Source organism: Protopterus annectens, chromosome 3.part1, assembly GCF_019279795.1.
Source record: "Protopterus annectens isolate FY-2018-M chromosome 3.part1, PAN1.0, whole genome shotgun sequence".
NCBI classification, from domain to species: Eukaryota; Metazoa; Chordata; order Ceratodontiformes; family Protopteridae; genus Protopterus; species Protopterus annectens.
The window spans coordinates 1341904817-1341931884 of NC_056732.1; the positions used below are offsets into that span (position 1 = coordinate 1341904817).

Sequence of the window (27068 nt, forward strand, 5' to 3'; positions counted from 1 at the left end):
ATTTTCTGTTTAAGCAGTCCAATAATATGCTGTTGATATTTTAACATATGAAATTGACAGTTTAAAGCTCTGATTGCCAAGGTTGCAGAAATATAAACCTTTTTGTCCCATCTATCCAGCGCACTGCAGAATCTATCAGAAGGGGTAGGATTTTTAGCAGTAGAAGCCTTAATGTCGTTGGGCCCCTGAGAAATGGTTTCTGGATCTGCAACAGGATTTTTGAAAAGGAACTTGTGGGACTCAAGAACCCTGTAGTTTCTGTCAGATTTACTAGGAGCCGGAGGCAGGGAATCAGGGGCCAAACTGGATTCCAAGAAAACATCATCAACAATGTCTAGTACAGGAGGTATAGCCAAAGGCCTATGCTGAGGTAGAAGAAGGAAATCCCTAAGCCTCTTTTTTGAATCAGAAAATTCCTATTCCTGGCTTTCCCAGTGGAAATGCTCCCTTAAAGTATGTAAGGTTTCCCCAAAAGAAAAATCCTCAAGAGGAGAAGCAGAGGGAATGGAATCCTCTGCATCAGAATCTTTATAAGTAGGTATGGACAAATCCAGGTAATTAGAAGAGTCAGAAGAAACAGAATCCTGATCAGAAGATTCATAATCAAGCTCAGGCCTAGGCCTCTTAGAGGGAGTGGGGGTTGACTACCCCTGATTAGAGTAATTAGATCTTCAGCCATTTTTATCATTTGTTTTTTAGGCACAGGGGCCTGAACATGTGGCCTGGGCGTCAGTTTTTTTAGACATGAATCGAGATTTAGGCCTTAGTAATGAAGGCAGTGTCGATTTAATGTGCAAGTCTGCAGGCCTGAATACACCCTCAGAAGCCAGTGCCTGCACGGTGGCTCCAGACCCATCCAAGGTAGAGACATCCGCGGGTTCCATAGGTGAAGTATCTTGCGGCATACTGGACTCTGAATGGGTCTCAGTAGAGGCCTGCGAATCAGAAGTAGCGGGTACCAGGGGCTGCGAAAGTGCCTCATTGAGTACCGGCGAACTGGCGACTGGCTTAGGAGAAGCGTCATCAGCAGTTTTGGACCTCGGCGGCCTGTCCCTCTCTTTATCTTTGCGTTTTTTCGGAATCCCGGAAGTCGGATAGCTAACCGACAACATTTCTGGATAATTAAACCGAGAACCGAAATATTTAGAGGCAAAATTGTACCGATGATGGATAGTGCGCTGATTAAATAAAGCACAAAACCAACAGCAAGGTACGTTGTGGTCAGGGCCTAGGTAAGAAATACAGTAAGAATGAAAATCTTTATGAGGTATTTGCTTTCCACAAGTAATGCAATTATTAACTTTTACTGACATCGGAAGGGAGCAAGAAAAAGTTTCCCCAATGGAAATTGAAGACTTCAGTTCTGAAACTCGAAAACAACAATTTCAGGAGTCGGACAACTGGCACTTGTGAACTGCTTCTGCTTCGGGCACTGCACAGCAAGAAAGACTGATATAATGGTGTCGGCTGCATGTTTTATACCCCTGAAGACCTGACGTCATGGAAGAAGGGACAGCAACTGACGCAGGACCCAAGACTTTGTTAATCAGGCCGACTGAGGGCAACCTGCCGGCAGATTACCCCAAATGTAATGACTGCAACAGTGAAATACGAAGAACATCAGGCTTTTCTACAATACCAGCACTAAATCTTACTTCATATTATGCTTAATAACAAGTCATTACATTGTACACTAGTTGTTATTGTTAGTTTTACTTATCTAAAAAAGAACACCATACCAGCTGCTCTTCCTGTGAAAGAGGCAGTGACATTTTGGGGTAAGTTCTCACTTGATTTTTTTTTTTTTTGGTTCCCTTGAACCTCATTGTTACCTGCTCCCAGTGCCCGATGTCTACATCAAGTCTATCAGCTACTCTCCTACCCGCCACTCCTGGAGTCACTCTAGTTTGCAGGGGCCGGTCATTGATCCTAAGTGCACCCTGGGGCCTAGAATCACCTATTCTTCTGTCCAGGGAGGGATTTTTTTTTTGATTAGTGCCCTACACACTCTCCATGGTTTCACTGATTAAATGATGTACAAGTGTTACACACACACACCCCTTTTTGGACCATTCCACTTAGGGTGCAAGTTAACAAGTGCCCTCCCACCTAGGACAGGCACTCGCATCCCTTCACTGCTGTTCTGGCAGTTGTTTGAGCCACTAATCGAATCCAGGTTGGTTGGGCAGTAGTCAGGACTTTATCGCTATACGCCACCAGAGCAGCCTCACTTGCTTTTTCTTAACACAGGTTTAGATACAGCAACATCGGGCTTGAAACTAATGGTCTTCTAGAAGTAAGACTCATGTTTTTGTCATGTAACCACATCTAACTTCCATGCAGTCAGTGGGAGTATTTCTGAACTGAGCAATTTATTTATTGGCATCTGTTTACTGGGATAGTCCACTGGGCCAAGAAGACCCATTTTTAGTGGGGTCCCAAGGAGGAAAGCTCCACAGAAAACATATATAAAGCATAAAAGAGAAGTGTTAAACATTCAGAGAAAAAATAAACAAAATACTATAATCTATTACATTGTGAAATACCACAGAAAACTTATACATTGTTAAAAAAATAAGCTTTACAAGGTAGCAAATGCAAAGGAACAAGCATACAGCATAATCTATACAAGGTAAATATAGCTGTATGGGTTAAATTATGTCAAGAACTTAGCTATTATGTCTATGCAGAAAGGGTTGCTTTATGCCAGGTACATAGCTAGTTTGAGTTTGACAGGTTTAAGCTAAAATGACATTACGAGTTTTCTTGCAGCTAAATTATAGGTGTAGAGAGTAGGAGAAGAGAAGTGTGAGAAGATGTAGTGTGCTGGATGAGGGGGGTGGCTACAGGAAAGGGTAAAGGTGATAGGATGCATGAAAGGAGGAAGAAGGCAAGTTAGGGGTAGAATAGAAAAACAGTAAGAGAGAAACTGACGCAAGTTTACAGATTAGGATGAGGTATAGAATAACAACAGTGTAAAAAGTTACTGAGGAAAGGATTCAAAGGAAACTTTGTCATTTAGGAAACGCAAGTCATACCTAAATGGAATTTCAAGTGTCGGCACTCTTACAGAAACAAACAAGCACAAAAAGACAAGACATGACAGGCATTAAAGAGGAAACAATAAGGATTCAAATTGGAATTGCACTTGAATATATTAACTTTAGTATGCAGTAAATAAACAGTGTTACTGTATGAAAAAAAAAGAAAGAATGAGAGTGTAACAATCTATTATAGTTTTAATACATCCAGACTTCCGTCTGCATTAATGAGTCTTATTGCAGTTGGATAAAAACTGTTCATGAATTTGGAGGTCCTGCGGCAGATACTCCATAACCTTCTAACAGATGCAAGTTTAGTGAACCAACCACATGCTGGATGAGAAGTGTCACTCAGTGCCACTCAGTAGTTTGCAGGTCCTCTTTTTACATCTCATTTCAAAGAGCTCCTGTAAGGTAGGAAGACTAGTGCCCACAATCTTTTCTGCTGTTCCTATTAGTCTTTGCAGCTTCTTCCTTTCAACCATTGTGCTGTTACCAAACCATACAGTGCAGTTGCTTGTGATACTGCTCTCGATGGCTCCTCTGTAGAAGGTATTTAGAGCATTCATAGAGAGCTTTGCTTTCCTAAGCCTTCTTAGGATGTGCAGTCATTGGTGTGCTTTTTTAATTAGCTGGCCTGCGTTTATATTCCAAGAAAGATGCTCCGATATATGTACTCCCAGGAAATTTGTAATTTGGACTCTCTCCACTTTTCACCATTGATCTTGAGGGGCAGATGCATGGCAGAACTCTTTCTGAAGTCAATGACGACTTCTTTTGCTTTACTGACCTTCAGGTCCAAATTGTTATTGCACCATTCAATCAGGGAGTTGACCTCATTCCTATACCCACTCTCATCACCACTTATGAGTCCCACCACTGTGGTGTCATCTGCGAATTTGATGATGTGGTTGTTGCTAGCTTTCACAGAGCAGTCATGGGTAAGGACTGTGAATGGTAGAGCACTCAGCACAGAACCCTGGGGTACTCTGGTGTAGAATGTAGTACTCCCTGAAGTGTTGTTACCAGCACTGGTCCTTTGTGGTCTTCCAGTCAGGAAACTGAGGACCCTTTTTTTATGCCATGGTTGATTAGCTTTTCTATAAGTTGTGCTGAAATCACCATACTGAATGCCGAGCTGAAATCTATGAACAACAGCCTGGCATAGTTATTCTTCTCTTCAAGATGCTCCAATGTGAGGTGACATGCCACCAAAATGGCATCAGCAGTTGATCTGTTTGCCCGGTAGGCAAATTGCAGTGGGTCAAAGGACTGGGGTTGGCTTGTTTTGGGCAGAGGGATTATGCTGGTAACTTTGAAGCATGTTGGTTCTTTTTCCTGGACAAATGAGGTATTGAAGATGCCTGTCAAGACTATGCTGAGTTGGTCTGCACAACCTTTCAATACCTTCCCCAGAATGTTATCAGGGCCAGCAGCCTTCCTGGGGTTCACTTTTCTCAGCTGACTCCTTACAGGGCAGCAGAGATGTGGAATGATGGGAGGGTATTTGAGAGCTAGGTTATGGAAAGTGGAGGCTTAGTGCAGTTACACAGCTAGCTGGATTGGAGGTGGTTTCTGAGAGCTGTTTTGAAAGAACCAGTGCTATGAATGGTGAGAATGGCTAGAGGAAAGCAGTTCCAAGTTTTTGCTATTGCCCAAGAGTAAAGTAACTGGCCTGCAGGTAGTTTTGGTTTTGGGATTTGGAGGAGAAGCTGGTTCTCAGATCTTAGGGACCTGGTGGGGTTGCAGTGGGAAAATAAGGAACTAAGGGCAGGGTGATCCTGAGGTTTTGTGAGAAGTTTGTGTGTGGTGGAAAGTTGTAGATATGTGAGACAGTAGGGGAATTCCAGCCAGTTTAATGCTTTTAGGGGTGTACAGTGATGAGTGGAATGGTGAGAGCCTGTTATAAATTTGGCTATTTTGTTGCAGCCCATTTCTAGTTTAGTTTTACTTGAGGATTGGAGGTTGGTAAGCAGTTGGGAAACATAGACCAAAGAAGGAAGTAGATAGGTGGACGCGAGTACTTGTTTTGATGGGAAGGAAAGGAACTGTTATGTTTGTAAAGAAGTCCTAGTTTTTTGTGGATCTTACTAATGTTACTTTTGGATGTGTAGATCAAATTTTAGGTTTTTGTCGATTATGACACCTAGCAGCTTAGTACTGGTAACTATTTCAATTTTTGTTTTGTTCAGTGACAGTATATTAAATTTGTTTTGTTGAGGGGAATACTTCTCTTTGGAGTGAAAATTATGAGCTTGGTTTTACTGGGGTTTAGAGACAGATGGTTGTTGTGGATTCATGATTCTATGACAGAGAATGCAGATTGAGTGGTGTGCTGCATTTGAGTTAAGTCGGTTACAGACCAGATAACAGTGGAATCATCTGCACACTGTACAAGAGATCCCTGGTAACATGCTAAATGGAGGTTGTTGAAAAGTAGGGGTCCTACAATAGAGCCATAGGAGAGACCCCAGTGGGGTTGTGTACATATGGGGAGATAGATTGTTGCCATTTTACAGCATGTTCTCTGTTTGTTAGGTAACTATTGAACCACTTGAGTGATGGGGTAGAGAGTCCGATATTAGAAAGCTGAAAGAGGAGCAGAGTGTGAAAGATGGTATCAAAAGGCTTTGGATAGATCCAGAATAGAGTAGAAACAAACTTCCCGGAGTCATAGGCTGTATTAACTTGGTCCATAAGGGATATTAGGGCAGTGGAAGTGCTATGACCTGGTCTGAAACCATGTTGTGTTTGTGAAAAGATTTGATTCTTGAGAATGAAATGTAGAAGTTGGTTGTGTAGACATTTTTCCAACAGTTTAGATAAGAGGGACAGAACAGCTAGGGGGCAAAAACTGGAAATATCAGTTGAGGAACCTCCTTTGTGGAGTGGTATAATGTAAGCTTTTTATCAAAGGTTGGGAACATAGGATTCTTGTATGGATCAATTTACGAGTATACTAATGGGGTAAGCAATTGTGTCCGAGGCAATTTTTAGATACTCAGTGGGTAATCCGTTTGCTGTATTGGAACAAGGTTTTAGTTTTAGTGGTAGGTTTTTTTTTTTTTTTTTTTATGAGAGAGGTTGAACAGTCGAGTGTGAATATGGGCTTGGAACTGTTTGGGCAGAGTTTAAAATGGAAGGAAGATGGGGACTGCGACTGTGTGTGCATGTGAAGGGTGGCTTGATCTAGAACGTTTGTGATTCGGTTGTCATTTGATGTTATATTACCATGAGCAGCTTATTCCAACAGCCTGCTAGACTCTGTATAATATGCTTACCTTGCCTTTTTTTTCCCAGAAGAAATACTTTTTGAAACAAATTTATTAATTCATTACAGTACTGATTTGTAGCATGAGTTCACATACCTTAATAACAAAGAAATAATCACAAATACACTTTCCATCATGTACATGTGATATATATATACAATTTCCAATATAACTATATTCTTTACTTTTGTACAACAGAACATACAGATTTACTTTATAATTCCTACCAACATACCTATTTTACTTCCTCATTTGATCACTGCATTGCATATATTTTTCCAAACACATCATTTATTTTTGTGAAAACTGCTTCTGCTATCTTTTAATAATGCCATATCTAGGTCATTTATTTCCTTTACAATATTCAGTACTTCATTTACAGCTGGTTTAATGAAGGATTTCCACTTTCCTTCAATTGCCTTTTTTTTTTGGCTCCTAGTAATATTAAACTTTTAAATGCCTTTATATGTCTCAACAATTATAAACTGAGAAACCAACTCAGTAGCACCGTCTCCTTGATTAGTATAACATGTTCCCCCAACAATTGTGTCAGGACAATCTGTAGGAAGACACTAAACTCTTATCTATCTGCATTCCCAAAAAGAGTGTTACCAATTTTCTCTCTCATTTCCTTCACATCTCCAACATCTGCTCTTTGATTATGGAAAAATCCTATGATGTATACCTGAAGTATAAAAATACCCATGTAAACATTTCCATGTAGATCTTCTGAATCTTCTGGACTTCACAGCATACCTAGAGCCCTTACAGATTTCCTCCCATGGGTCTTTTGCAGTTTGTTGTTCTGATTTCCCTCCCAATCTTTTCTAATGTCTTCTGTTTGATTCTTATAATTATCATGTAATATTTTAAAAACCTTACTAATTATCCCTTTCTTAAAGACACCTTTTGTTCCCAGATCCACTAAAAAACTACCAGAGTGAGTCTTTCATTCAATACTTCCTCTTCTTTCTTTCTCTCTTTGCCTATACTCTACCAATGGCCTCAAATATGGAATGGAATCTCTGAGTTGCAGATCAAACAACTGCTTAGCTTTCCCTCCACTATTAATAATGATTTGCAAAGTAAATCTGCATATTTGTCTTAGGTTTCAAACAAGACATGGCAAGACACTACAATGAAAAAAAGTTAGAGATCACCTGCTGAGACATTTGAATGTGACAGAGGAAATCAATTATTTTAGTCTTTCAGAGTAGCTAATTTTTTCTGGTGTTGGATGTTTTTTTAAATCAAAATCTTTTCACAACTAAAATAGTGACACACATATACATACATTAACAAGAAAGAAAACATGCAATTGTAACATTTCATGCAGTACACACAAATATTTCTTTAACAAATATCATTCACTCCAACATTACATATATTGCTCAGTTCCTGTCTTCAACCTTATTCATCCTGAACATTGTTCTGCATGTACTGTTCTCACAGATTTCATTTACTTCTATGTGATTTGCTTTTTGCCTTTTTTAAAGATTTTACCTTCAGTTCATTTATCTCCTTTACAATATTTAGTATTTCAGTTAGACTTGGTTTAGATTTTGATTTCCATTTTTTAGAAACTGTTTTTGGCAGACAGTAGCATTAAAAATTAATAAAATAATACTATGTCTAGGCAACTCACATACTAAGTTCCAGTTAAACAGAATAATTTCCTTAGTTACAACAATTTGCCCCCCAACATTTCTGATGAAATACTCTGCAGGAAATGTTTTAAATCTGGCAATTCATTACATTCCCAAAACACATGTTCCCGTAACCTCTGTCTTTTTCATCATCATACCTTCAGCAATTGCTGTCTACCTGCGTAATGATATTCTGTACTTTCAACAGCTGTACTAAATGCCTCATTAAAACAAACAAACAAACAAACAAACAAACAAACAAACAAACAAACAAACAAACAAACAAACAAAAAGAAACCAGGATGCATTATAGTTTAGAACAATGATTTGTTTTCAGAGTATCATATGAATTAGCTTGTCAGTTTTTCTAACCACACTGGCAGCAGAAAAATGTAGCTTGCAATCTACCATAGTCCCTTAATCTCTTAGTTTACCAGTTTTAAGCAATTACACTTCTGTTCTGAAATCAAATAATTGTTATCGTCTTAGTGAATCCAAGGATGCTGCATTTTCTGATACTTAATATAAAGCTATCATCAATACACCATGTGAGATTGCTAACCAACCCACCTTACAGTACAACAGCATCTACTGGAGATGTAGAAATGCCATCTACCTTAAAGTCATGCGCACATTTTGTCATCTGTAACTGCCTCTCTATTTAGGCTCTGAGGAAGAAAATTCAAGAAACCTAGTAGACCACCCCGTAGGCACACATTGGTCACCTTAGTTAGATCAGACTTTTTATACATATGAAACATGACAAAGGAAAAGGCAAAGGTCAATGTTTTCATGTTTAAAAAACAAGGGTGAAAAACTAAACATTTAAAATAAAATAAGACTAAGTACCATGAGCATAAAAGCTACTCAGAATGAAAACTTCCTACAACAGGAGACTGAAGTTGCTGAACAGATTAAGGCAGCAACATTTCAAAGCAATTTTTAAGTTAAATAATATCAAATGTAGAATAATTCCGAGAAATCTGAAACACATGGCTCACATTTTAGTATTAGAAAGACTGAAGCCTGATGCAGAAAAAGAGAGAGCAGTTTTGCAAATGTCAGGGTCAGAAAACAAGCATGCATTACAGAGATTTCCAGGAAATTATGCTGTGCCTTGCATGGTTTATACACAATATGTCTGTATACCTACGCCTTCATGAAAACTGTTACAGAAAGACGTAGTCTGGGAGTAGGGCTATAAACGTGATGAGCTTTGAAAAGTTTAATAGAAATGGTATCCTTCCTATCTATTTCATCTTGCTGCACTTTTTTTTTTTAATTTGTGATGCACAACACTGACACCCGGATCTTCATCAACCCACTTTTGTAAATGGGGTCAGTATATCACATCAATAGTGGCCATCACCTAAAGCCAATGTTCACATTGCCAGTCGAAGCAGTCATTCTTCTGTAACAGACACACACATATGCACAAATCAAACCCTACTGCCAGTTTAAAGCATTCAGTCCACCTACTGCATGTCTTTGGAATGTGAGAGGAAAACGGAGCATCCAGAGAAAGTCAATGCAAACACAGAGGAGAACATACAGATATACAGATTCCACACAGACTGTACCCCAGCCAAGAAATGGATCAGAAATCCTCTTGCTATGAGGTGACAATGCACTGTGCTACTGCATACATCACGAACCAAGAAAACAACATGCTGAATAACTAACATACATTCATAAAAAAAAGATTTTTGTCAGGAGGGAGAAGTCTTCTACACCTCTTACTTCCTCATTACTTATTTATACTAATTTGGCAGTTGTACAATAGTGATGAAAGGAGAAACTCCACAATACAATGTACCATGGTCTCACACAAGCAGCAATTTTTTTTTTTTTTTTGGTGATGTGCAAATATTGTTTACATCACAAAGAATCACAGAAAGCATATTTTAACTAGTGCAGCACAGGCATGTATTTCCCAAACTAATGTACTTAGCATAATTTTTTGCAAGCATAAGACGTAACACTGAAAAGAATGCAATTCATATAATGGTTAAGGTAAAGAAGGAAGCTAGGGTGTGGTATTTGTCTATTTTTTCCCTCTCTTCCAAGGGTGGCAACATTGCAAACTGGCAATTCTGTGAAATACGGAAAATGTTTTTGTCACTAGATAGTAACAAGTAACTCGGACTTGCTTGTGGGTTTTCAAGAAAAATGTCATGACAGCCAAGGTTTACTGCACTGTGCTGCCACTCTACAAGCGAGCTCATGAAAGCTTTTGTTAGGCAGATTTCAGAAATGCATAATAACTACAGAAGAAAATTTGCAAAGACTATGTACCTGCAATTAGAGGCTTTACAGTGACGGTTACAGGCTTTCCTTTTCCAATTGGTGCATTAACATAATCTAGGAAATCAGCATCAGGGCTGCAAGCATAGAGATTGGCAGCTTTACAAGTGTCTATCACAGAGCCACCTCCCACAGCAACATAACCATCAAAGTCATGGGTTCTAGCAAATGTTATGGCATCTTTGAAGCTAAAACATAAAGGAAAAGTTTGTTCAGTATGCTGTGAAAAAAGTATGTATAGCATACATGTCCAGCAATTAAAAAAGAGACTTCAAACACCACATTCGGTAAGCCAATGTATATTACAGACAAAAGTTCATTTAAAACATTTTATGAGAAAAGTCCAACAATGCATCGTAAACAAGCACATACAAGATTAGATGGAAACACACTATTTATAGCAGAATGGTGTGCAAATATACAATGAAAACCCAAACACATTTCTTACTTACAAATTATCTGAGAAGTGAGTCATTGTATAAATATGCTACAAAATGTATTTACCCTTTCAATTTTTTTGCTAAGTCTTCATACTTACTTACGTATTCCACTCACTTAACTAGCACATTCATACTACTAGTTAGAAGTAACAGGTCCTCCAAGAAGAAGCAATATTTACATGCAGATTAACAGGGAAGGGTGGCCATTACCAGACCCTTCTAGCTGCAACATTAATGATCTGAATGGAAGTACAGCACAGCTTATTGGAGAACGTACCATAAAGCTTTAGACCTTCCCTTATGAACATATGTAAAAGTCTTACATTTGGAAGCTCATCTGCCAAAAAAGTACATCAAGGCAGACAATACAGTTGTGCAAGATCTTACCATAACAGTAGATGTCCTTCTCTTTACTGTTGCAGTATTCTTTACAATAGGGATCCCCTCCCAAGGGCGGTCCGACATCTGGCCAGTATACCAAAGCCTTTAGGTCATTACTGCAATAGTGAAATGGAAGGACATCTACAGTTAGGGTAAGATTTTACACAACTCTACTACGTCTTTCCATTTCACAGTTGCAGTATTCTTTACAATAGGCAGAGTGTAAAAGCTCAGGAAGAAGACAGGGAGGATGATGGAACAGCAGAGCTCTCCAGGAACCCATAAAGAATGGCCTTATCAAAGCCAGCTCTAGCTCTGGAAATCACATCCAACTTGTAGTGCTTGGTAAATGTATCCAAAGAAGTCCAGGTAGCTATCTCAAGAATAGAGTTGGTATCCAAATGCTTTTAAAAAGCACCAGAAGATGCCATAGCCCTAGTAGAATGAGCCTTAACAGAAGCAGAAAGGCTCTTGCTGTAGAAGTTATAACAAAAAGAAATATCTTTAGAAATCCAAGAAGAAATAATTTGCTTGGAAATTGCCAAACCTAAGGATCTATGATGACAGCAAACAAAGAGCTGATCAGATTTAAGATAAATATTAGTCTTACCCAAATAAAATTTGAGCTGTCTATGCACATCCAAAGTGTGCAGCACCTTCTGACTAGCAGATTGCACAGAAAAGAAACAAGTGTGCAATGAACAGCCTGATTACAAGACAACTCATGCATCACTTTGGGTATAAAAGAATGATTAGTATGAAGGGACACCTTTTCCTTATGGAACTCTAAAAAAGGAGGACAAGCCATAAGAGCTTGAAAAGCAGACACCCATCTGGGAGAAGCCATAAGGGCTTGAAAATCAGACACCCATCTGGGAGAAGCCATAAGGGCTTGAAAATCAGACACCCACCTGGGAGACGCCATAAGGGCTTGAAAATCAGACACCCATCTGGGAGAAGTAAGGGCTAATAAAAGAAGTCTTCTAACAACAATGTTGTAAGGAAGCTGAAGCTGCTGGCTCAAAAGGAGCCTAAGTCAATTTTTCCAAAGCAAAATTAAGATCCCAGGGAGGACAGACAGGCTTCCTATGAGACCTAATATAAAGGATACCTTTAAGAAATTGTTAGGCCTCAAATCTAGAAGCTAAAGAAGGTGATAAAGGCAGACAAGCAGAAATAGCAGATAAGTGAACCTTAACAGAAGAATAAGCTAATCCAGCATTGAGCAGTTCACACAGATAAGACAGAACCAAAGGAACATCCACAGAAAGTGGATCCAGGTTACAAGAAAGACATCAAACAGAAAACTTCTTCCATTTGGATAAGTAGGATTTCCTAGTTGTGTGCTTTGTGATCTCCTGCAGGACTCTAAGCACATCCTCAGAAAAAAGGTGTCTGTATAGACTCAAAATCTTATCACCCACAATGTCAGTTGAAGAGTGGACAGGTGAGGACAGAGGAGAGATCCATTGTCTTGTGTGAGTAGGTCAACAGTTTGAGGTAACTTGTGATGACTGCCCTTGGCTAAATAAAGAGGGAACCAATGCTGTCTGGGCCAAAAGGGAATCACCAGCAAGATTTTGTGAGCATCCTGTTGTATTTTGAACAGGACCTTTGGAATGAGGGGAACAAAAGGAAAGGCATAAAGAAACACCCCCTTCCACGAGAAAGATAGGGCATCCACCTTCCAGACCAGAGGACTTGGAACTGTGCCACAAAAAAGAGAAGTTGTCTGCTTGGAAGGGAGACAAAAAGATCTACTTGAGGAGTAACCTACTGGTGGACAATGTCCAGAAACACATCCCTGTGCAGCATCAACTCGTGGGATTGTGTTATGGACCTGCTCAGTCAGTCTGCCACAATGTTCTGACCTGAGGGAATATAAGCTGCCTGAACAGTCACAATATTGAATGGCTAGTTCCCACATTAGTAGATCCAAATGGCAAATGAGGTAAGATCTCATCCTCTCTTGCTTGTTGACATACCAAGTCACTGTGGTACTGTCTGCAAACACCTTGACAGACCCTGGGGAGAATAGAGGGTGAAAAGACTGAAGAGCCAGTAGAGCTCCCATTTCTTTGACACTGATATGTTTTTTCCTTTATTGAGGCCACCAAAAGACCCTGTACCTTTAAAGAGCCGAAGGATGCTCCCCATTCCACATATGAAGTGTCTGTGAATAGCTCCTGAGAGGGGAAGAGGGGGCTGAAAAAGCAGCCCAGGACTGAGAGTCAACTGCTGAATCCACCACTGAAATTCCAGCTTGAGGCATGGAAGAAGAGAGACTAAGAAGTCCAGGGGTTGAGAATGCTAAAGCCAAACTGATTTAGAAACCAGTGAAGTATTCTCATGCGGAGTTTGGCAAAAGGGAGCAGAGGAATGGTGGAGGCCATAAAACCTTCAGAAACTGTGATTAAAGCCAGAGGAAGAAGGGACTGAAAGAAGTAAATGAGAGTCAAGGCTTTGGTAGGAGGCAGGGATGCCAGCACTGGAACAGTCTGAATCCTGTACCCCAGAAATACACGATCCTGTCAATGAGTCAGAAAGGACTTTTGGAAATTTACATTGAAGGAACCTCAGGTTTCGCAGAAGGGAAATAGAAAAGTGAATATGCTGCAGTAGAATCTCTGGAGAGGATGCCTGAAGCAGGAGATCATCTAAGTAGGGAAAGATTTGTATCTCCCTTACTCTGCAAAAAGTAATCACAGGAGCCTGGCATTTCATGTATACCCTTGAGGCCATAGAAAGGCCAAAGGGCAAAGCACAGAACTGAAAATTCCAGGAAGGAACAGAGAAACTTAAACATTTCCTGAAAAGGGGATGAATAGGAATGTGAAGATAAGCATCCTTGAGGTCCAGAGACACTAGAAAAGCCTGAGGAAGTAGCAGAGGGAACAAAGTCTGAAGGGACAATATCCAAAAGGAAGGGACCTTCAGAAAGGTGTTCAAATGAGAAAGGTCCAGAATGGGTATCCAAGTGCCCTCTTACCAAGGAACCAAAAGCATTCTGGAGTAAAACTCCTTCCCCCTTTTAGAAACTGGAACTTCTTGAATAGTTCCCAGAGTCAAAAGATCATGACGCACCCGTGGAAAGAAAAACAACTGTTCCTGAGGGGGCTGAAGAATGCCCATGAAAGACCATGTAAAACCCTAGGTGGATAACGGACTGAAGCTAGGAATCCTGAGTAATCTTTAGCCAAACTGGAAGGGATAGGGAAAGATGATGTTGAGAAGAACAGGATAGTCAGACAGCACCTGATTTGTCAGGAAAAGGAGAGTTTTGTGTCCCAGGAGTCTGGGTAGCTTTTGCAGGAGGCACCCTTTTATCCCCCTTTTTACCCTTGGGAAGAGGGCAAGACTGTCTATAAACAAAGGCTAACTTATTAAGGTAATTTCTTTGAAATATAAGCACAGGAGAAACAAAAACATGTTTAAGTTCCTGTAAAGCCTTGCCCTTATCCTGAAAAGACCTGGGGGCAGGGGCTTGGAATTGGGAGCCTGAGATGCAGTCAAAAAGGCATTCAGCAAGGCAGCCAAAACAAGAGACAACAAAAGGTCTGAGAGAATCCATCTACAGAAGTTCGTAATACCTCTTCTGCACCTCAAAAACCTGGGAGCAATCCCATTTAAAAAAATTCCATCATCCTGGAAACTTGTGTCCCCAAAGGAAATCTCCTTAAATGCAGTGCCAGGGCTACTGGACTCCTCCTCCTTAGAACCATAGTCTAAAGGAAAAGGAATCCAGGATGAATAAGCAAGGGATTCCTCATTTGAATTCACCTCTTCCTCTCTTTTCTAGGCATGTTAAGAGGTGTAGAGGACCAAGGTGCAGCAGGAAAAGAAACTTTTTGAGTTGGCTTCAAAGCCATATGGGCATTAAACAAACCCTGAGTGAAATTCTGCCATTCAATCTTAGGGTCCGTAGCAGTAGGAGAAACAGTTTTTTTTTTTTTTTGTTTCTTGTTTCTTTTTCAAAGGGACGTCTGCCCTGTACAACTTAGAAGGCTCAGACTCCGGATGACATTCCACAATCATAGCAAGATTGTCCTCTCTAACCAAAATCTGAGGAACACCCCTAGGCCCTTCGGTAATAGTCAACCGTGGCTCCCCCTGCAAGGCCTCCAGGGACATGCGTGAGGTTGGATCCATGCCAGTCTCTGAAGCAGTCACGACAGGCAAATCCAAAGGAGGAGCCAGGCAATCTCCCGGACTTTAACTAACCTTGGGAGAGACATCTGGTGGAGGCAGTACAGCAGAAGAATCAGGCCTAGAGTTCTTGGCCTTCTTCTTTATGGGCATCTGACCCTCAGAGTGGGAAGTTCCCTCCATATTGTCTTTCTATAAAAACTTAAGACGTTAGTTCTCTAAAGAGGGCCAAAGAGGAAAGGCGATTACAGAGAAGTTTTGCAACAAAAACCTGACAAATGGAACAGGACATACGGTTGTGGGAAGCACAGTGACAAAATCAGCACTGCTCTTGACGGTCTTTATGGGGAATCTGTCTGCTGTACTAGCATTTACCCTTTCTGAATGGCATGAACCCCACAAATAATCAAACAAAGGAAAAAAGATAAGAGCAAAAGGGCCATCGATCATAGCGAAGAGCAATAGGGGTCATACCTCATAGATAAGAGCAACAGGGCCACAGCTGATCTAGTGTCCTGCATTCGGTGCATCGCCAGGTAAGTGTAACAGCAATGTAACTGCACCTCTGTTGCATCATAGGGATCTCTGAATACTGCTCAGCTGAACTACATTTATGCCTGTTTGAATGGGACTCTATGATTAACCTAGATATTCTGTGCCATTTATTTCAAACTATCAACATGGTTAGAGGGATTGTAAAATACCATGTCTGCATATGTTAACTCTACTGCCTTGAGCCAAGTGTTATGCTTTGTTGTATTGTTTGTGTTACATCTGCTGCCTTGAACCAAGCACTATGAAACTGTTGCACAGTGTATTATTAGGCTGTGAATACTGTTGCTTCCATTTGTAAGACACAGAGATGTGCACAGATGCTTAATTACCTTCCAGCAGATTGTCTCTGCACTATACTTTCTCTTTTATATAAATAGTGTACTTTTAGACTGTATTCTAGACAATATTTTCAGACAGTGAGTCAGTGCCACTGATGGTCACCTACTGCTTGTAAACTGTTATTCATGCTACCTCTCTGCTGTAAATTTGCCCACAGATGATCACCCACTGCTTGCTAATTATTGTCTTTGCTAGCTCCTTGTTAATTACTTATTATCCACACCTCAGTTATTGTACCACAGCTATTTACACCACCAGTTAATGTGCACGTGGCATTTTAGAATGTATAGACCTCTTGCCCTAGGTGGATTAGGTGTTCCACTGTTGGTTTACAGCAAACCCTTAGGCCTAATCTTGGGAATTTCTTTAGCTCTACTCTCTCAGTTTTTATAAGAGCACTGTTACTGTTACTATGTTATGTAGTGCTGTATAGATAGCTAGTCATATTATAGACTCATTAATAACTTTTGTTTTCAGCAATTACCGTTGAATCCCATCTAACAAGTTTTTCTTATTCTCTCAGCCACTGTAATATTCCCCTTACTCTGTTTCTTTATTTTTACAGCCCCACAATCCTATCATCATCTACTGGTGTCCCCCTCATGAAATGAATGTCTAAAGTCTCCTTCCATTGCAAGATCGTGACCCTCCTAAACCACCAGATTGGACTACCTACTGACCGCAGTGTACATGTTATGCTGTATCTCTGTTCCTTGTTTGTTTATTTTTACCTAAAATATTCAACCTACAATGGTAAACTGGCAAGCACACCCAATGGGATGCTATAGCTTAGTTTGACCCCCTCCCTTACCCCAGTTTTGCTGATGGCTTTACTGTAGTTGTTCCTTTCCTCAATCCTAGTCACTAAGTACCTACTCTTCTATTCTGTCCACTAGTTTATGCATCTCTACTTAAACTGCTACACCTTACTGCTGGGACTGACTTGCTGCACTGTGAGGAACTGATAGTTTTTCCTACTGGCTGGACTAGACTCGTGGTTTCTACCCACTCTGTTCATCCTTACTACACTTGGGCTCACTCCACTCCCTTACCCTACCCCCAGCCCCATCCACCCCCACTGTCCTTACACTTATACCTAGCTAACTCATCCCCTCACTGACACCATACAACCACCTTAACTCATTCCACCTACCACTCACTTTGCTCCTTGTCACTTCCCCCTAGCATACTTCATCCATATACCACTCCTGCCTATCCTTCACTCCACCCCTAGTCCACCTGAACAATCTCTTCAACTACTATAACTACACACATTCCTCCCTTAGCTGACTCTCTCCCTTACCTAACCGCCCCAGGCCACTAGATTATACTCCATTTACTCAATGTTCCACTTCGGATTACCTCGCGTCCTCTTCTTACTCTACATTCACTCCCTGTAATATATTCCATACACATAGCTGCATCTTCTCCTTCTGCACTACCTCACTTACCTTATACTCTCACTTATTACTCAACCACGGCATTAAAACAACTCCTGCTCTTGCGTCTGCTACTGCTTACCCCACATCTCTATAAAGCCAACAATCGTACTCTTATCCACCACACTCACACACTCTTTCCTATTACTTTCTACACTTCTTATAACTTTAATACATCTCACTGTTCCAAACCCCATTTTCCTCTCCACTAATTACTCTGCCACCTCTACTACCTATATTTCCTTGCCTATTCCACCCAAATGCTATACCGACATCTCCCCTAGCCTATATCAACTAAATCCCCTCCTCCAATACACAGTGAAACCTACCTCCCTAACATACAAAAACAGTTTAATCAGGTAAACCTCTCTACTGCAAATCTTCAAATAAGTCACACCAAACCCATCACTAACCAAAAGCTAACATATCACACTTTCAAGCTCACTACCATAACTTTATGCGGAGACAGACACCCCAATCCAGGATCCACTACACTCAACCATCCTGACACATCCATCAACAGAGATTGCCACAAGTAATCATTTAATATAGCAAACATAAATCTCCAAAGTATTTGTAATAAAATATCAGACTTTCACACATGGACTGCTCATCAACAACCACACATTACTGCCACCTGGCTAAAACCCCATATTAAAGACAATGAATTTCTCCTCTCAGGTTTTCAAACTATATGATTAGACAGGGCCCATAAAAAAGGAGGCAGTGTTGCCCTTCTGTTTACTAACACCTACAATTTAGTTCCATTTACTAACTCTATACCTCAATTCACTAATGCAGAAATCCTCTTAACTTACTTAAATATGAATAACAGCAAAAAAATGTTTGTATCACAGTTCTCTACATACCCCCTGGCAACAACATAACCATATTGGAAGATATCCTAACCTGGATTTCTTTCAATATTAATAATGAAACTATCATACTAGGCAACATAAATATCAACTGGCTAGAACTCATCTCCAAACTCCCATCCTCAAATATTAATCTTTTCAAATTCACCTAGCTCACTGATTCCCCTACCAGAGCTAACAAAGGCAATGACAATGGATCCACCTTACACTGGATTCTGGTCACAAACCCCAACAAAATATCCTCAGCCGCAGCACTCCCAAACACCCTCAGTGACCATCTCTCAGCCTTTATAACCCATGCTACCCCTCCAGTCAAAGTCAACATCAATATAAATGAAAAAGGAATTTGACCTCATTCAACCCTGTAACCTTCAACAACATTCTAAAAACAGTAGATTGGCATCTACTAAAAACCCGCCCTCATGACATAGCTGTTGATTACTTCAACATCACCTTCATGAATACACTAAATAGCCTTGCTCCTCTAAGTGTACAAAGGATCAAAAATAACCATACCCCTTGGCTATCCAAGCCTACTAGATTTCTCATGCATGCCACATACAATGTATGGAAGTTATGGCAAGCACACACACCCCAGACCTACTAAAATTCAAACAACTCCACAACCAGGTAAAAAAGCTAGTCGACAAAGATAAAAATAGAACATTACCTAAAATTTCAGTCCAATTACAAGCAGAAGCCAAAGAAATTCTGAAATTCCGTTACTTCACTACTTAACCCAGGCAAAAAAAAAAAAAAAAAAAAAACCTGCCTTCACCCTGACAGTCTCCAGAAGAAACAGCCTCTATTTTTAATACTTTTTTTTTATCAACGCCACAGCCGGCATCTCAGCAAAATTCTCCCAATAAAATCACTCCACTTGCTACACATCCCCATCTGAATCAACCACTTGCTCCCCCTCCACTACTCACACCCAACATTCAAAAAAGCCCAATACCCATTCCACTTCCACATTTACTCTAAATCCCATCTCAATCTCCAATATAAAAAGACTGCTACTAAAGCTAAAACCTTGCTCTAACGCCCCTGATAACATACCCTCAGAATACCTAAAAATTGCCGCTGACAGTATCACTTACTCCATAAGCATACTTCTCAGTAGATCCATCCTTGAGTCCTACATTCCCAAAATCTGGAAAAAGGCTTTCATTCTCCCTCTCCATAAAGGTGGCAATAATACTGACATCACTAACTTCTGATCCATTGCAATTCTTTCTCCGATCTCCAAAATCTTAGAAAAGTGCATCAATACACAACTTCATTGCTATGTTCTTGACGAATAATTTCACCATCACAAAATGGCTTCAGACCTGGCCAAAGTACTACAACTGCTCTTCTATCCTTCATGGATACAGTCAACACAGCCTGTGACACTGGCAAAATTTTCTCCACCCTCTTCCTTGACCTATCAAAAGCATTCAACACTATTTCTCACCCTTTAATCATCACACAACTTTCTAAAGATCAGTCTTTCCCTCCCCACACTAAACTGTTTCTCTAGTTACTTAACTGAAAGGCAACAGGCTGTCAGATGGCAAAACTCCATCTCTCCTTTTTTCAACACCACTACCGGAGTTCCCCAAGGCTCTACACTTGGACAACTCCTATTCAGCATATTTATAAACAATTTCCACTCATCTTTACCTCAAGGATCTGTTATTCAATATACAGACAACACTACTATTGCCTGCTCTGCCAACTTCATCTCTGATCTCCTACAACTAACTCAAAAGGCCTTCTCCTCCACTGAATCCTGGATGCACAACAACCACCTAGCCCTGAGCCCAAATAAAACCAAAATCATTCTATTCACCCCTAAGAAAACAACCACCTTAAATAAAACCGAGTTCACCATATATTCTCATAGTAAGACTATAATTGAAGTCATTGACCACATAAACCTCCAAAATTAACCCTAGCCACAACTTACCTACTACCCTGCCTCCTCTATGGTGCCACTCTGATCTCACCAACATCCAAAGCTCTTCAAAATCCAAACCTGAGACATGCTACAATAAAACTACCAAATTTGCAACTAATTCTAAATACTCCACCCATCACTGCACTGCTCTTAAGTTACTGAAATGGCTAGAACTACCAAACTATTTTTCCTACTTGCAACTAATCACAGCTCACAAAATGCTGTTTAAACCCCTAGACTGGCCTGTCCTGAGTTCTATATTTAGTTACTACCACCCAAACAGGCCCCATAGATTGGAGGATCAGAAGCTCTTGCAGGTTCACAAACATAACTTCCCACACGGCCAGCTTCTTTATTCATGCTCTATAGCCAAACACTGGGATGCTCTACCTCTATCAATCAGAACAACTCAAAATCCTGCCTATTGCAAAACTTCCCTTCACAACCACCTATCCTCAAGCTGGAAGTGTACCTGCACCAAGCCTCCCAGAATATGTATACTATGAGATTTCTTATCAATCTTATTTTATGTAGTGAGAAAATACTGTAGAAAAAGATGCTAGAGAAATTACACAATGTAAATCTTATACTGACTGGTTGTTCAAACTATATTACTATACATTTCTCTTATGGTTCTTACTCTGTATTTTGTACAAATGTTTTCTTTATAATTCAAATTTTTGTAACTCATTTTATTAAATTTCATGTACTGTGGATGCAATAAATGCAAATAAATTACATACGTAAAATAAATAAAAACTCCAATGGGGCAAAATGGCTTGGTGAACCAGCAATGAAGAGGGTGTTCAGACTAATCAAAAGATGGTGTTTGGACCGGTGGCAAAGAAGTTTTGAGGATGGTACTTCTGGATGTCACCTTTATACCCTATGTTATCTGCAGCGAACATACGTGTGATATACAACGTATCTTAAAGCAACCTAAAGGCTTTCGTATACTGGCCGGACGTTGAGCTGACTTTGGCAGGGAATCCTTGTTGTAAAGAATACTGCAACAGTGAAATGGAAGGACATCTGCTGTTACAACATTGTTCTAGCTTTATATTTCAGAACTTTTCTAGAACAAGTTTCAGAATTTCTTGCAAAGATTTATCTGTTTAAAAAAAAAAAAAAAAAAAAAAAAAAAAAAACTAAATAAGTAATAACTGAAAGGAAAACATGATCCATTGCTGTACTGTTGACTTTACATATATCTACAACTTCCCTTTTAAAGTTAAGGGCAGCTAAACTATAATAATGAAGGGTGATATGTAAACACCCAACACAATGATTTTCAGTCATACACAACTGATTTCTAACATTTTTTACCTCCAGTGAACTTTTAAAGTTTTTAACAAGACAATTTTTACAAAATGCCTGGCAAAAAATGTTGTTTTAATATGGCAATTAATGGTTTGTAATGTATTTGAATGTTTTTAAAGTGTGTTACTGTCAACAATATTTTTCATCTTTATTTAACTTGTCATTTCAAAATAATCCACAAGAGGGAGCCAAATCATCTTTTTTTTTTTTTAATGGGTTTTAATGGGAATATTTATAGTAAAGGCATTTTCATGTTTTTATTTCATTTTTGTAAATTTTATTAATTTTTTATAAAGTTGTTTCTCAAAATAATCTTAAATGTACCTGTATGTGAAATGAAACATGACAAGATTAAATTTCCAGTCAGTAATACAAATGGATTTCATACATACTTCATGTATTTTTGTGTACAATTGGTCCGATGGTACTTTTAATTAATATAATATGAGACTAATGTTTTTTTTTTGGTTTCTCATTGGTTGTGTTGTAATGGAATAGTTATTTATATGGGAGTGCTTAATCAAGCCCACATCTGATGAAGTTCATTGTAAAACGAAAACGTATTTTGTGTGCGTTGTTGTGTCTGTTTGTGGAATAAACTTTGAGGCTTAGCGTATAGTTCTCAGCACTTTATTGCTTCACCATCCGTTTTGGGCTTTTTTGGATTTTACTGTTGACTTTATGATGTGCCAGGTTTAGCCTAATAAAATGCAAACAAATGTGGCCCATTCATGGAAATATTGTTAATGACACTGATGTTGCAGATTTTCTGAAGGAATTTAGCCTCTGTGTTCAGAATTCATGATAGCATCTTGCCCTATAAGGCAGCCAAATGTCCAAAAAAAAGGGGGAGCAGATCTAGGGCCATATGCTACACATAGCTCCTTTTTTAAAATGTTCATAATGTATTTTTAGAAATACTCTCCCCACTCTTATGACTTCCCTCTTGCCCCCATCTCTACTGCCACAGTTAAGAAACTACTTCTCAAACTAAATCCCTGCACTACCACTCCTGACCACCTGCCCCCAGAATACCTTCAAATAGCTGCAAACTCCATTGCCTACCTTGTTTGCCTACTCATTAAGAGGTCAAAGAGTCTTATATTCCCTCCATCTGGAAAAAGGCATTTATCATCCCACTGCACAAAGGTGGTAACAATACAGACATCACCAACTTTAGACCCATCGCCATTCTCTCTCCCATCTCAAAAATACTAGAAAAATGTATCCACAGCCAATTCCAAAACTTTCTACTCAGCAATAACCTACTATCACCAACACAGCATGCTTTTAGACCTGGACATAGTACCACTACAGCTCTCATATCATTCTGCGACTATCAACTGGGCTCGAAACTCCAGGAAACTTGTCTCTTCTCTATTTCTTGACTTTTCCAAAGCCTTTGATATTGTCTCCCATTCTCTCCTTTTTACAAAACTATCCAACTTAGGAATCTCTCCCACCAACCTACACCGGTTCACTAATTGCCTCACTGACAGGCAACAAGCCACCATTCGCCAAGGACCATGCACAAGCTACATTTGTTCTCTCATTTCCTCAGCACCACCACTGTAGTACTCAAGGATCTATCTTAGGTCCTTTGTTCTTCAGCATTTTTATCAATGACTTCTGCTCTACTCTAACCCACAGTACAATCATCCAATAAGCAGATGGCTCCACTATCTTCTGCACTGCTAATTCCTCACCCGAACTCCTGAAATAAACCCAATCAGCACTCAGTGCTACTGAAACATGGATGGCTAATAACCACCTTGCCTTAAACCCCAAGAAAAACAAATTAATGCTATTTACCCCAAGAAGTCCACCTCTGCAAATAAAGATTCTTTCACTGTTCTCTCCCAAGATAACACTACCATTGAGGTAGTCACACACATGAAACTCCTAGGCGCCACTCTGGATCAACACCTAACTTCTAACTTGCACATACACAGCAACATAAAAAAAACACAACAAAAACTAGGTATGCTATACCATCATAAAACTTTCCTAAATTACACCTCAAAACTAGCCATTGCCTCCTCCTTCCTGCTCCCCTCACTTTTCTATGGTGCTCCCCTCTTTACCAACATACAGGCCAATCTTAAATCCAAACTAGATTCATGCTATAATAAAATTACCAAGTTCATCACAAATAGGCAACATCTCTCTCACCACTGTACCGCTCTTCGACAACTGGCTGAAACTTCCACATCATCTTACTTACATACAACTAACAACTGCCCACAAACTAATATTCAATCCAGCCAGCTGCCCTTCTCTCTCCTCTCTTTTCACTCTATTTCACCCTAACAGACCACTCCACTCTGAAAATCAAATGTTTTTAAAAGTAGGAAAAGCTAATCTTTCCACTGGCCAAATGCTCTACTCCATTTGCACTGCTAGATTATGGAACTCTCTCCCTCCCCAGCTCAGATCCACTAGCAATGCTTTCTTCCTTCTTCAACAAATCTTTGAGACAACATCTCTCCTTCAAATGACTATGCTCATGTGAAACTCCCTCACAATCTATAACCTGACTTCACCATCTCCTACTATTCCATTGCCTCAGTAAAATAAGTACTGTTTGACTACAGTAAAATTGTTTACTGTGAAACCTGTCTTAGTATTCTATTATGTTGTTTGCCATTCAAATGTATGCATTATTCAAATCATTGTACTGCTATGCTAATGTATGTTTTATTCACTGTTTGAACTACTCTAATGTTTATATTATTTTCTGGGGAGCTTTTCTCCTCAGGCCTCCACTGAAAATGGGTACCTGTTGGCCCAGTGGACCTTCCCGGTAAACAAATGTAAATAAATAATAAATAAGATTACATTACATGCACTACTAGAGTCACTAAGTTACTAAACTTCCTATTTATTCTGCAGATGCAGGTCAAGATATATAATTCAGGTTTGCAATAGTCCTGTATTTTAGGCCTTTACATTAGCAGCAAGAATTTCTGGGCCTAACAAACACAACATCTCCCTGCTCCCATTTTTTTGAAAGAATGTAAGCAAGAAATTTAGATTATTGTTGCTATAGCTTTTTTATAAATGTACTGTGAGAGTGGCTGGGATGTAAAAACAGCAGCAGCAATACAGCACTCGAAGTATTACTACATAAAGCAAATGAAGTGAGATGGAATAAATCTCTGTATATACAAGATTGCTGGTCTGGTGGTACAAGGTTACTAGAATCCTACATGGTGTCTCACTGATACCCTCCTCAGGTCCATGTTACCCCTGAACCCCCAACACATTCTATTGGGTACTTAAACTAACTGCTGGCATGTGGTGTGGAGATGTCTGCTTCATCCTTAAGTTTGTCCATGCATTGGGCATTCTACAATGTATTTATTTTACTGTATGTTGACCAGGTATTTAGGCTGGTGCAGGGACAACTTTCAGCCATAACTAAGGTCAGATGGCACAGGGAAAACATACAGAGGTTTGCACCTGGTTAATATTACACATAAGGTGCACAGTATAACTAGTTTTATCATGGTTGCTTTGTCTTCCTACAGTTTTTACCTTAAAAACTGACAGAATGGCATATGGTATTATTGGAGGCAGCAAACAAGATCTGAGGTAACTTAGGGTGCATCATGGGATAGGGACTTTGCCTCGAGCTGTTTGAAGACCTCGAACTTTGTAGTTGGCTGACTCGGAGCCGAGGATCGGCTCCGAACCCATCTGTAAGAATGAAGGCGAGATAAACAACTGACATGGAACATTATGGTAAGTACATAACTTTTTTTTTTGTATGTTGACAAGCTTGAAAGATTTGTTTGCAGTGAAACTCTGTCAGCATGAAAAACCAAATACGGAGGTTTTATGGACAAGGCTTGTAGTTCTGAGACTCTTCGGGCAGACATGATGGCTACTAAAAAGATAGTCTTCCAAGACAAAAATTTCAAATCGCATTACAATGAAAGAATACAGGCCAATAAAGCTTGTCAACATACAAAAAAAAAGTTATGTACTTACCATAATGTTCCATGTCAGTTGTTTATCTCGCCTTCATTCTTACAGATGGGTTCGGAGCCGATCCTCGGCTCCGAGTCAGCCAACTACAAAGTTCAAGGTCTTCAGACAGCTCGAGGCAAAGTCCCTATCTCATGATGCACCCTAAGTTACCTCAGATCTTGTTTGCTGCCTCCAATAATACCATATGCCATTCTGTCAGTTTTTAAGGTAAAAACTGTAGGAAGACAAAGCAACCATGATAAAACTAGAATCTCGGTCCTCGAAAAAAGCTGGAGGAGGGTGGGAAGTAAGAATGAAGGCAAGATGAACAACTCACATGGAACGTTATGGTTAAGTACACAACTTCTTTATGCGAAGTTGTTCTATCTCGCCATTCATGCTTACAGATGGATAGCGTCCCAAGCACCATCGTTCTTGGGTGGCTCACAAGAGTATGTTTCTCAGGGCAGTAGAACCAAAGGAGGCCTGGTCCTTGGAGGCCCTATTGACTTTGTAATGAGTGATAAAGGTATGAGGCTTTGACCAAGTGGCTGCTGCACAAATATTGTCTATTGGTAGCCTAGCTGAAAAGGCAGAAGATGTGGACACAGCTCTGGTAGAATAAGCCTTAATTTTGTGTTGTAGAGGTAAACTGGCAGCTGAGTAAGTGAAAGTGATGCAATCAGATAACCATTTTGATGGGGTTGTTTTTGCCACATGCATACCTTTTCTAGAATCGGAAAAGGAAACAAAAAGTTGTTCGGATCTTCTGAATTCTTTGGTTCTGTCCAGGTAAAATCTGAGCTGTCTGTGAACATCAAGTTTATGCAGCATATACTCCAAATTGCTGGTGTGTTTAGGGAAAAACACTGGTAAATCTATAATTTGGTTAAGGTTAGCTTCAGTACAAACTTAGATAAGAATGAAGGATTTGTTTGCAGTGAAACTCTGTCAGCATGAAAAACCAAATACGGAGGTTTTATGGACAAGGCTTGTAGTTCTGAGACTCTTCGGGCAGACATGATGGCTACTAAAAAGATAGTCTTCCAAGACAAAAATTTCAAATCGCATGAAGAAGCTGGCTCAAAAGGTGGGAGAATAATGCGTGAGAGCATAAAATTTAGGTTCCAGGGGGTATAATGGGATTTAACTGGTGGTCTAAAGTGGAAAGTCCCTTTGAGAAAGGTTTTGGATAGCTTGTGTGACATTATGTTAAAGCCTTCAGTACCAAATGAAAATTAGAGATGGCGGCAAGTTGTACATGAATTGTAGCTGCCACCGCTCCTTTGTTGAAAAGCATAGTCAAAAATTCTAATATAGAGGAAACAGAGGCTTGGTAAGGGTCAATGTTATTCTAAGAAGCCCAAATGGAAAATCTCTTCCATTTGCTGAGGTA

General features: G+C 39.8%; 1 protein-coding gene across 1 annotated transcript in view; it reads right to left on the bottom strand.

Moving 5' to 3' along the window:
• The window catches only part of ADHFE1 (alcohol dehydrogenase iron containing 1), a 1104832-nt gene that overhangs the window by 827307 nt on the left and 250457 nt on the right, over positions 1 to 27068 (bottom strand). The window contains exon 6 of the mRNA XM_044067374.1: positions 10255 to 10451. Coding sequence (XP_043923309.1) covers positions 10255 to 10451 — 197 coding nt within the window. The remainder of the gene's footprint in view (positions 1 to 10254; positions 10452 to 27068) is intronic.